The 11511-nt window shown below is 32.6% G+C and overlaps 1 protein-coding gene across 1 annotated transcript; it reads right to left on the bottom strand.

Moving 5' to 3' along the window:
* Window positions 1-7450: 7450 nt before the first annotated feature.
* Window positions 7451-11385, bottom strand: LOC122400978 (dual serine/threonine and tyrosine protein kinase-like). Its single transcript, XM_043402794.1, has 5 exons — window positions 11335-11385; window positions 10898-11035; window positions 10470-10635; window positions 7970-10399; window positions 7451-7888 (listed from the first exon to the last, which is right to left on the bottom strand). Exons 3-5 carry the CDS (start codon window positions 10591-10593, stop codon window positions 7515-7517), a joined length of 2928 nt encoding a protein of 975 aa, XP_043258729.1. The 5' UTR covers window positions 10594-10635; window positions 10898-11035; window positions 11335-11385; the 3' UTR covers window positions 7451-7514.
* Window positions 11386-11511: the final 126 nt, after the last annotated feature.

Below are 11511 nucleotides of genomic sequence, written 5' to 3'. Positions count from 1 at the left end.
GTTCCTAGGTTTGCATAAAAACAATCGCGAATCGTGTTTATAAGCAACACTAACGCATCAACGCGATAAATATTTGTTCGCAACTCTACGAGCAAACGCGAACATTGTATATTATTCGCAACTCTAACTTTAATCAGGGGCTATTGGTACATGTACATAGACATGTACTGGCCACAAAATAAACTAACTACTACTAGTACTACAATTGGGGTAGAATTTGGGCATTGAAAATATCGCAACGCTAAATAAAAAATCGCACGATTAATCAAGATCGCAACGCTAATTTATAACATGAAAATTACAAACGCGGTTGACATCCATTATTATATATGTAAAAGAGTAAAAAAGCAACGCGAATCGTGATTGTTCGCAACACTACCCTGAAAAGCAAACGCGAAAAATAGTATTTCGCAACTCTACGAGCAATCACGTTTATCAATAATTCGCAACGCTATTTTTAAGCAAACATTCAGTACCTAAGTTTGCAAAAAACCAATCGCGTATCGTGTCAAGGCGCAACACTACCCTGAAAAGGAAACGCGAAAAACGGTGATTCGCAACTCTACAAGCAAACGCGATTATTGGATATTCGCAACTCTATGTATATCATAACCGCGAGTTATGGGGAGGGATGGCTGGCATGCATGGTGCAATCATGTACCATCAGGTACATGCATACGTGAGCCAGCCAGAAAAATAAACTAACTACAACTACAGACGAGTTAAGTGACAAAGTAGTAACAGGAATGACTTTCCATTCTCATCCGAGGATGAAGATGAAAAGACATTTGTTGCAGCCCACTCTTGAGACAGTTTGTCAGGGCCTCTTCGGCTCATCGAGAGCCTTTTCTTTCTTCGGCGGTCCTGCCGATGCCTGAAACTTACGAAAGACTGGGCTCGAGATTTTGTGCAATACGTAGTCTTCCAACAATATACGAATTGTTGCAAGAGCATACGTGGTGAATCTCGAGCGGGACGAACGTTTCGAAAGGGACCTAATCACGGCCGCGAGCGCGAGAGAGCGACTTTAAGAGTCGCGCGATTCGAGGAGTCGAAAATAAAGCCGAAACAAACAGCACAAGTGCACCGTTTAAATCAGCAAGACTTCTACTCTCGAAATCGTAACTACAGGAACAGAACTGCCACGCGAAAACGCGCCTACCCGATGTATAACTAATGTGGACAGTCCTGCCCTGACCCTACCTACTTAGGTTTAAACACACACACCAGAGAATAAGTTACCTACCTACCTAACCCTATATTTAAAAAAATGCAAAACTCAGTCTCTCAAACAAACACTCCACGGTTCTCATTCTGAATGTCCGGGCGCGACCTAAACTAGAGAGAACTCCCCGGGGTTCCTCCGACACCCGGACACAACCTCATTCATACTCTAATTGTGTACGTACCAGTTTTTGCAGTGGACTGACAAAGCTAGTGCCCATTGCGTACTTTTACTATTTATGTAAAACATTTTAATATATCTAATATAGTCTTTATTAAAATATACTCTATATATGATTATATGAGATTGAAAAGTTAATTCATTATGCATTTTACAATATTATTGACGCGTATGCAATACGAACAATTGCCAAGTAAATAATAACTATAAGTTTAATATTATTATTACGATTGTTATGAATCTAATGTTAAAGAATTCTGTATCTGAATTGTAATGAACTTTTGATACGATGCACTTCCACAACCTAACCACAAACACACATATGTGGACAGTACATCGTGCACGATACACTAGCATTGTCAGTCGCACGGATAAATTATTATTGTAAATGTTACAAACTAAGTCATCGTGCCCCGTTGCCTTCGCTCGTGCAAATAACACTTGGGCATGTGCATGAACTTAGGCAACGAACACGGGAAAGTATCCTGAAAATCCTGACTAGAACAACTGGTTATTAATAATTAACTAAACGGTATCTATTCCCAGTTAAAATGACTCGACTTGTTATATGTAATACATCAACAACAGAGTACGTTAATATTGAACGATATTATTATTCAAGAAAAACTTGTGACTGAAATTTAATTGTTCAAAATGTAAGACTTTAATCAAGATTTCATGATAAAATAATTTACTTTGCAAATTGAAATAAATTTGTTAAATTATTATTCAAAATATTGAATTAACCTTGGTCGATTCTGTCGTCAAAGTAAATTTTTTTAAAAATATAATCAATATGCATGTTCCTTTGAGTTGAAAATCGACCAGTCGCGAAACGCCTTCTTGCACGTAAAATACATCATATGATGTATTAATTAATAAAACGAATATTCAATAATTATATTAATAATGTAAGATATTTTACTGAATCGTATGATCAATATAATGTTTTCACATTATATTAATTCATATTCTACTCAATTATATAATTCATATAAAGTTAATAAACATATTTCATATATTTTATCAAAATTGTGTAATATTTATTGATAACATTAAAAAACGCGAGTGCAAGAAGACCCTAGCCTGCACTAAAAAAATATAATTCATGGGTATTTTTCATACCCGCGGTCACTTAACTCGTCAAAAATACCAAGTATACAACTGGTCACCCGTGTTGATTCGGATCTTTCTTTCATCCTACAACATGGTTGGGGACCAGAGGAACACAAATAGCATGCAACTCACGAATGATGAACTTGTGCCTCTGGGATGACTGCATAATAATGCTGCTGCTGCCCAGTGGAAGTCATCAAAGCCCCCTGCATGCTCCTGCTATAAAGAATAAGAAAGCAATTATAATCTATTGTTAAAATTATAGAGATTTTGAATTAACAAATTTCAAAGTATAAATTTATACTTACGTTGTTCGCTCGTGGTCCACCGCCCGATACCCCCCGGGTACTACTGCTGGTTCCCAGGATCATGTTCAGAAACTGTAAGAAAACTGTAAGAAAACAATTAGAATCTATTGTCAAAACTGTAGAGATTTTTAATTAAAAATTTCAAAGTATAAATTTATACTTACATTGTTTGCTCGTGGAGCATCGCCCAATAGTCCTCTTCGGTGATGCACTGACTCTAATTCCGGTAACGAGGAGTTTAAATTTCAAATTGAAAAAATAATTAATTTGATTAGAAACTATTAAATTAGATTACCGCGGCCGAAGATTGAAATCGGCGAACAAATGATTCTATTATCGCGATTCAGAAAACAGAAAGAGCCACGATGCTCTGGAAGTAATTTAATATTGCGTAGAAAACACTGCTTCTATTCTCGCGTTTGCCTAACACCGTGAACGACAACGTACTCGGGGTCACTTTGGCCCGAGAAACAAACTTGTTGCTACGCACGATCACTGAATCTACCGGCCGCATTGCGCGCGGCCAACAAATTTCCTGGAAAGAAAAGAGCTGAAAAGAAAGGTACAGGAGATAAGAAACACAACAAGCACATCTGTGCTTAGCCTACTGGTTTTCTTTTTTCATCTTCTTATAAGAGTTCGTCAACAGAAATACTGCTTTACTTAGCACTGCTGTATACATAGTTTGTCCCGTACAAGATCAATGCCACGAAGGCGAAATATTCTCAATCAATGAGAATTTCAACGATAAAATATTATCTACGAAAATAATTACGTACAAGTAATTATTCAATTTATAAATATTATATCACTAAATTTCATAGTTAGAGTTGTAAGCATGATTATGTTTACTTCATCGAATGTGAGAATATCCGATAATTTTTATAAATATTCCGAAATTTGCAAAAATTAAAGTTCGTTGGTTATTTGTGCTCGAATAGCAACTCCGCAGTTACTACATTTTCTTAAACTTGTATCGAAATATGTATGCAAATCGCAATTACAACAATTCATAAAGAAATATAAACAATCAATTAAATAAATAACACTCGGAAATATTCAATCGCGATCAGAATACAGTTAAATATAAACTATTCCAATTTATCGTCGATATCTACCGACGCCATTTCTGTATACTTCGATATACATATATCGAAGTGGATAAAAAGTTTGTCAAAGATTTTCATAATTTATCTTAACAATGGCCGATTATAAAATTATGGTCATGCTTGCAACGAATAACGTAATAAAGAAATAAAAATATATAAATATTGATATAGATGTTAATTTTTAATATAATTGTTTAGAAGTTACCAATATTCCCTCCAAAATTTGTCGACTCGTCTGCCATCTGTTATGGCGTCGTTTACGCGCCAATGAAACTTTCCATGGCCTCGAATTTCAATCAGAGACTGCAACAGAAATGAAATACAAATTAAATCATAATTAAACAATAATTGATAATAATGAAGAAATATTAAAAGGTTAGAAACACGTATGTACCCCGTTGGTCGTGAAACGCCGACACGTCTTAACAGGTTCCAACAAGTCTTATTATTTCTTAATTTCGAATTCCAATAAGAGACTGTAACAGAAACGAAATAACGATGCATTAAAGTACGCAAACGATTATTACAATTAAGTAATGATTAAATCGAAACCGTATTGCAAGAGATCGTAATTAAAACGCGAGTAGTAATAGTGGAAGGATAAACTTGACACGTCTTACCATGTTTATTTTCAAAGTATGAATGATAGCCGTCCGCTGTGCTCGGCAACGCTCGCGAATTAAGCGGCGGGGTGGGGGAAGCTCCGATGTCTCGCGAAGCTTGTATTACGAACCCGAGGAATGCCTCAGATAGAAACCGCGGATAGACTGATTTTAGCAAATTATTTACAACTTTAACTAGTCAAGGAAACGCGAATAATTCGTACTTTTCAGCTTGTATGCATTTACACGCAACTAGTCTGCTGCCTATCAACTATTCGAAAATCAGTAGTTTTATAACGCACTCTGTATTTAAGGGCAATGACTCTGAGAATCGTATTTAACCCAATCATCGACGTCGGTAACGTCAGGAAATTCACGAATATTGCTTCTGATACGATATCGACAAAAGTTTGGATGAAAAATTATTTACGTATTATACGGTTGTATAGTTCTGAAGTCAAGATACTTTGACATATTTTCAATAAATAATATATAAGAGATAATTTATAAATTGTTCATTTTTACATATACTTTTACAAGACATTGAATTGAATGTATCGCTCTTGAGGTATAATTTCGATTGCTTGCGAAATAATTAAATTCTCCCAATATTTGGTCTTAATTCCTAACACTGAGAGTACAAAATTAAAATTCCAGTTTAAACTGATAACGTTAGAAGTGACACGGAAATGATGACTCGCAAGCCCCCAATTTGTGTAACAAAAAAAGCATTGCATGTAATGTCTATTCTATATCTCGTCTATGACGATACTCGCATTACTGTAAAGTTACCCGTCAAAATTGTGGTTGATCCGTACTTTAACGAAATAGTTTGTAACACAAACATATATAAACTATTTAATTTACATGTTAAAGACTAATAATTAATGGTATAAAATGGTTAAAACTGTTAGCAAAATACTTGATGTTTCATGGAGATTCGGTGGTAAGGATGTATAACCTCAAAGAACAATATAAACAAGGGGTCGGCAAACTTATTCTGAAAATTATCGAATAATAAAGAATTTGGGCCTTGCTTGCCGTATAAATATAGCAAATGAAAACCAAATATGTTTACACATAAGTAGACTTTGAGAAATAAAAGAGAACCATTGAATTCTTTCCATAAAACATAATTACTTTTCATTGGACTTCAAAGTTAATATGGTCCATTATTAAAATTTGAACAATGTTTTTTGACAATGTTTTCAAAGAGATCTTACTGCAAATATTGAAATTAAACATGGTTGTATCACAGTCTATATTTTATAGACTTAAACAGTAATTTTGTTACCCTATTATAAAATTTATTTAAAAATCACCTTCAGTTCATAAGGTATACAATAATAAACAGTGAACCAAATCTGGTCTGTGGGTCATAGTTTGCCAACTTCTGATATAGACAAAAAGTTATTACTTTTCAACTAGATTCTATTTTTTACACAAATATTTTTTTCAAAATATCCTTCTATAAATTGTAAATTTTAAATATAAAAATAATTATTCTGCCATTAAATGCAGAAAACAGTTTCTGTAATTCTACAGCTGTATTAAACAGTTTATTAAAAACTACAAAAAAATGTACTATTGCATAGAGAAATCTTGATTAAACAATGTGAAACTTTGAATACTAAGAAAAATATATCACTGTTACAGTGACTGCAGCAAGCAATGAATCTGATACTGTGGGAAAATCATTTCTACAACTTAAATTAGAGTTAGAAGAAGGTGCCAAAACCAAGAATGTCTTTATAGAAATGACAATAAGTCAATTTTACAAATTCTTACATGATTTAGAAAAAGCAAAATCTAACCTTGACGTACTACTTTAAATAACTTGTACATTTAATTCCAAATCCATTCAATTATATTATGAATATGTTATTTGTTAGATATTTTTGTACATTATTTATGCATTTCAAACAAGATGTAAAGAAAATTATAATTATGTAATTATAGAACTTTATTAAACAGATTAATACAGTTATAGTAATTGACAATTGTATAGCAAACTATGAACAATGAATATTTATAATGGTATTATGACTAGTTATAGTGCATACTAGTAATACATATTTATAATTTAAGAGTAAATAAAATTTCTATAGAAATATATTCAAAAAAGAAATATTTCATACCTTAAGAAATTACTATGTCTCTTCTTTCATTTACAAATTTACAATTATTGAGATTCTTAATACTATGTGATAAAATCATAGAACTTTGTGTCAAATGATAAAAGCGTTTTAAAAACTGTTAACACCATTTCAAATTCCATTTTGGGATTCATATGTACTGAAGAACATGCCATCTGAAAACAATATAAATTTGTATACACAACAGATAGGATCTGTCATTAAATCATTTATTTTGTATCTCTAAAGATTCAAATGTTTAAGATATTAAGTGGACACTAAAAAAGAAAGTTAAAATAACGTTCAAATGACAAATAGAAAACTGGGAAACTTTATTTATTCTTCAATAGTTAATATACAATTTTTAATTTTGTTACTTTTTTTCTACTATCAATAATTTATTTATCACAATGAAATATGAACTAACATATGTAATTAGTGCAACGTCCAGGTATATTTTGTCGTATCTTATAAAAATTTGTAATATATCCCACTAATTACATATGTAAAATAATATCAAATATTGCAATTACTTATATTTCTAACATAAACAAACATTTATATAATGATCATAATTGCTTAATTATGCATTACGTTTACATGAATCAGTACATTTTGCTATTATGATTATTAGTACGCAAACAAATAAATGTAAAATGAAAAAAATTGATAAAAGAATAACTAATAAGAAGTTCGTCAAATTAATACTGCATTTGAAATACTATTGAAAAAAATGTCAAATGTGTGCAGTAGAAAATGAGAAATTGTCATAAATATCTTTTAAATATAATCGAATCTTTTTCAAGTTATAAATTAAAAACAAAGAGCGTGAAACATTTTTAGAATTCTCGCATTTGAACATATAAATTAGAGCATAGACTTGCTTGAAATAGATTAGTAATGTGAAACACAGGATGTTTTACTGTTCTTAATGGCTTGCGCTTTACAGGAAGTGGACTGATTACACAACCTCTCTGATTATAAGGTTCTGCTAATGCTAATGCAGGATTTTTCAAGTGTGATGAACTTTCTTGTAGCTTCACAGTGGTGAGCTGTTGTAAGGACTTGCCTCTTTCTGCTTTCTGCTGAATCGATTCTAAGACCGGTATAATTGCTCCGAGCAAAGGCCGTTTAGACGGTTCTCCGGACCAGCATTGTTCCATTAATTTCCAACATTCGTCGTAAAAATTAGATAATCGTTCAGGTCGTACACCTTGTTATTGTCAAAAAACAAACATTTAGGAAAGTATAAAACAGAAGAAATCGTATAAGATTTGAATGAAATTGAAATTACCTTTCTTTACACTAGTCCACAATTGTTCTTTATTATGAAACTGCTCAAAAGCATATGGTAACCTTACATGTCCTGCGCATATATACCAAAATAAAATTCCAAATGCGTATACATCGACGCTACTATCGTAATGACCAGAGAGAAGTTCTGGTGCCATATGGACAGGTGTTCCAACAATGCTCCCTGACATCATAGCTTCTGTGATACAGAACCCAAGATCAGTTAATTTTGCCCTGTTTTCTGTATCAAGAAGTACATTTTTCAACTTAATATCTCGATGAACAAGTCCTTGTGAATGAAGATAACGTATTCCTTCTAAAACATCTATTGCTATTTGTATACGTTCTAACCAAGATAAACCAGCACGTATTCCACAATATAAATCGCGACTTAAACGATCAGATATTAAAAGAACTGCAGATCCAAGACCATATCCTCCACCATAAGATAGATCTATAACTGATCCTCTGAGTTTTACTATTCTTTTGTGATCTGGAATAGATCTGGTATAGTAAAACTCCATTGCTAGATCATTCCAATGCCTTTCATCTGGTGGAACAACTGATTTAACTGCACAGGGACCTGGAGCACCACCCCATCCATCGCAAGCAAATACTACTCCATATTGACCACGCCCAATTTCTTTACCACAATGAGGGGTTCCATAACGAACAACATCTGTCATTGATGTTGATTCTAATGCTAATTTAGCCAATCTGGGAGCATGACACTTTCTGATAGCTATTCTTTGTTCTTCTGTTCTCTCTAATTTTCCAGAATAATAATTTTCTAAAGATCTGAGAGCTGCTTGAAACGAATCATGCGAGGCCTTAAGTTTATCTCTGAACTGAGTAGATATTGTTCTAGCTAGCTTTGCAGCTGATAATGAATTCAGTATGTCGATAGTAACTTTCCTTCTCCAAGCAGCGTCTAAAGTCGGCGTTGACGACCATGGCAAAGGTAAGGATTTAAAAAGTTGTCTTATTCTTTCCAAGAAAGAATGTATTAAAGATGGTGAAGAATTATGTAACTCGACATTATATGCGGCTGAAAGTATTTGCTTTAAAGCATCACTTGCTAGTAAACAAGAATCACGTTCGCATGTTTTTTCAAGACTTAGTAAACATCGTTGCAATGTACCAACAAATGTCTCACGCAAGCAATTGACTGAATTTATAAGTTGCTTGGCAACTTTTTCACCTAAGCGACCAAGCACCACTCGCTGAAGTTCAGAAATTGTAGCTCTAATAGTTGCAGACCATTCTGCCCTCTCTGTATCATTAAAAGGAATGCTCTGATATGAACATACATCATTGTCTAATAATAATACATCATCCTTCATCTCTTGCACAATAGCTTGTATTAATTCGGTTAATTCCTGTTGGTTTTCATTAACAAGTGTCATTAAACTAATATATAATTCACTTTCTTTCAACTGGGCATACTGTATTCTTCTTGGAGTTATTTGAATTTTACGTGCCATATCAAAAGTACTTAAAATAAACTTTCGTAGACTAGTTGTATGTACTTCATTTAAGGAAGTGCTAGCATTAATAAGATAGGTTTGCAAACATCCATGAACAAAATATAAAATTCTATCTGTCTTTTTGCATGAATCCAACAAGTCGCTAGAATTAACATATTGTCCACCACCCAACCAAGCCAGTTGATCAACTTCAACAGATTCTTCCATACCGAGAAAACCCAAGTTTGTCAACTGATCCAGCCATGTTATGCCAAGCGAATTCATTTTGTCAAAATCAATACTGTCATCATTTTTATTTGACACAGAATCATTAGGATTTAATCGATTTTGCAATCTATGCTGTTCAGATTCAGTCAATTCAGCATCAATACTAGCCAATGTAATATTTCCTAATGATGATATAAAAAGTACAGGATTAAAAGGATATGTTTCTTTCAAATCCCTTAATTCTTCAATATTTTCTTCTGTCAAAGGTTGGTCACCCAGAGCATAAAGAAATATTGGTAAAATAGATAATAGTCCTTTGGCAAGAACTTTTACTGCCCCATTATTTGGTGCAACAAATATTTGAACACCATCTTTTAGTATCGGTTGATCAAGTTTAACTTCAAGTACTGTTGGACAATTTATATCTTCACCCCCAGACCTTGTTAAGTCCTCAATTGGAAGGGTACTCCATGGTTTCTCATTAGCTTGTAAATTTTCAACTACTTCATACTCTAAGCCTAATGTGAGACTAACATGGTTTATTTGTCCATGAGTGAACTTAATCCATCGCCAAAGTCCATTAGATACCGGTAAAACATCATTAGAAATCAAACTGTTAACTAATGTTGCTTTTGATTTACTGTCCTGCCCAAAAATAACAATGGCAGGAGAATTTGATAAAATATTAGTAATTCTATCTAATGTTAATGGAGGCAATAACTCCTCAACAATATCTTCTGTAATAAATATTTTCAAGTAAAAATTAATCTTGAAAGTATTTAAGTTTCAAAAATTGTAAATATTTACCTCCAGGAAAAATGTTTTCAGTATTAATAACTCCTAATGCTCTTCGAGTTTCATCAAGAATAAGCCTTAAGTTATTTCGATTACGTTGGTACCTCCTAAACTCTTGAGGTAATTTACTTACCATTTTGTCAGTTTATTTTAAAATGTTTTCATAAATGTTCATACCCTAATAACAATATTTTAATTAGAAGTATTTTGTATAAATACACCAATTAAAATATCAATACAACTAACTTCTCAAAGCTGATGTAACAAATGAAGTTATTAAAATAGCTATAATAAAACTGAATATATGTTTCAAAATAATACTTTAACACAAAATACAAATTTTCAACAAGAAAAAGTAAACATGAAAATGCACAGATGTCACATGAATCATTCCTATAAATAATTCTTAATGTTATATTTCATACTAGCTAAATAAATACCTTTATAAATGAGTGTAACAACTTTGTCACTATTTAAAATACAATTTTAATAAAAATATCCTTTAACGATTAACCTTCTTCTTAATTGAAGACATAACGATGTCTTTTTTTCATTTGTAATCACCCAGTTAATAAATCCTGATCCATTAAAAAGAATATCAACAATCTTTCACCATAACATTCTCCTCATCAACGTATTCGCACTGATACGAATACAAATTAAGAATTTTAACAGTTAAACTGACGCTGGTACTATTCAAACAGTTCTTTATTTAAAAATGATAAACTCTACACAAATTGTACACATACGTTTTGACACATGATAGAAGTTAAGCGCGGCTATTTTAACTGGAACACAAGGTATTTATTGCATTTGCATACTGTTGTGGACTACTGTTAAAAAAAAATATTTAATTGTCTGATAAACTGTAACGCACCATTACCATTTAGTTAAGATGATATACTACTTTAACACTTGCATGTGTATCTCCACTCTATGCGATTAAAGAAATGCAGGCGAAGAATGTAGAATAAACAAGTTTCCCCCTACTTAGGAAGATAAAATTGTAAGATACGTATATACGAACATTAGTAAGACATTTATGATTATAATG

This window comes from Colletes gigas, unplaced genomic scaffold (assembly GCF_013123115.1).
Source record: "Colletes gigas isolate AHSC1104 unplaced genomic scaffold, ASM1312311v1 Colletes_gigas_Sc00021, whole genome shotgun sequence".
Classification (NCBI taxonomy): domain Eukaryota; kingdom Metazoa; phylum Arthropoda; class Insecta; order Hymenoptera; family Colletidae; genus Colletes; species Colletes gigas.
Note: the sequence above shows the minus strand (reverse complement) of the source record. Positions and strands in the feature narration are given on the sequence as shown.

What these genes read in the sequence shown, in the direction of transcription:
- LOC122400978 (XM_043402794.1), bottom strand. Translation starts at nt 10,593, where the DNA reads ATGGTAAGTAAATTACCTCAAGAGTTTAGGAGGTACCAACGTAATCGA. An exon ending in TGAAAACATTTTTCCTGGAG is followed by an intron (nt 10,400 to 10,469) that starts GTAAATATTTAC and finishes TATTTATTACAG; the next exon opens with AAGATATTGTTGAGGAGTTA. An exon ending in GTGGACTAGTGTAAAGAAAG is followed by an intron (nt 7,889 to 7,969) that starts GTAATTTCAATT and finishes GACAATAACAAG; the next exon opens with GTGTACGACCTGAACGATTA.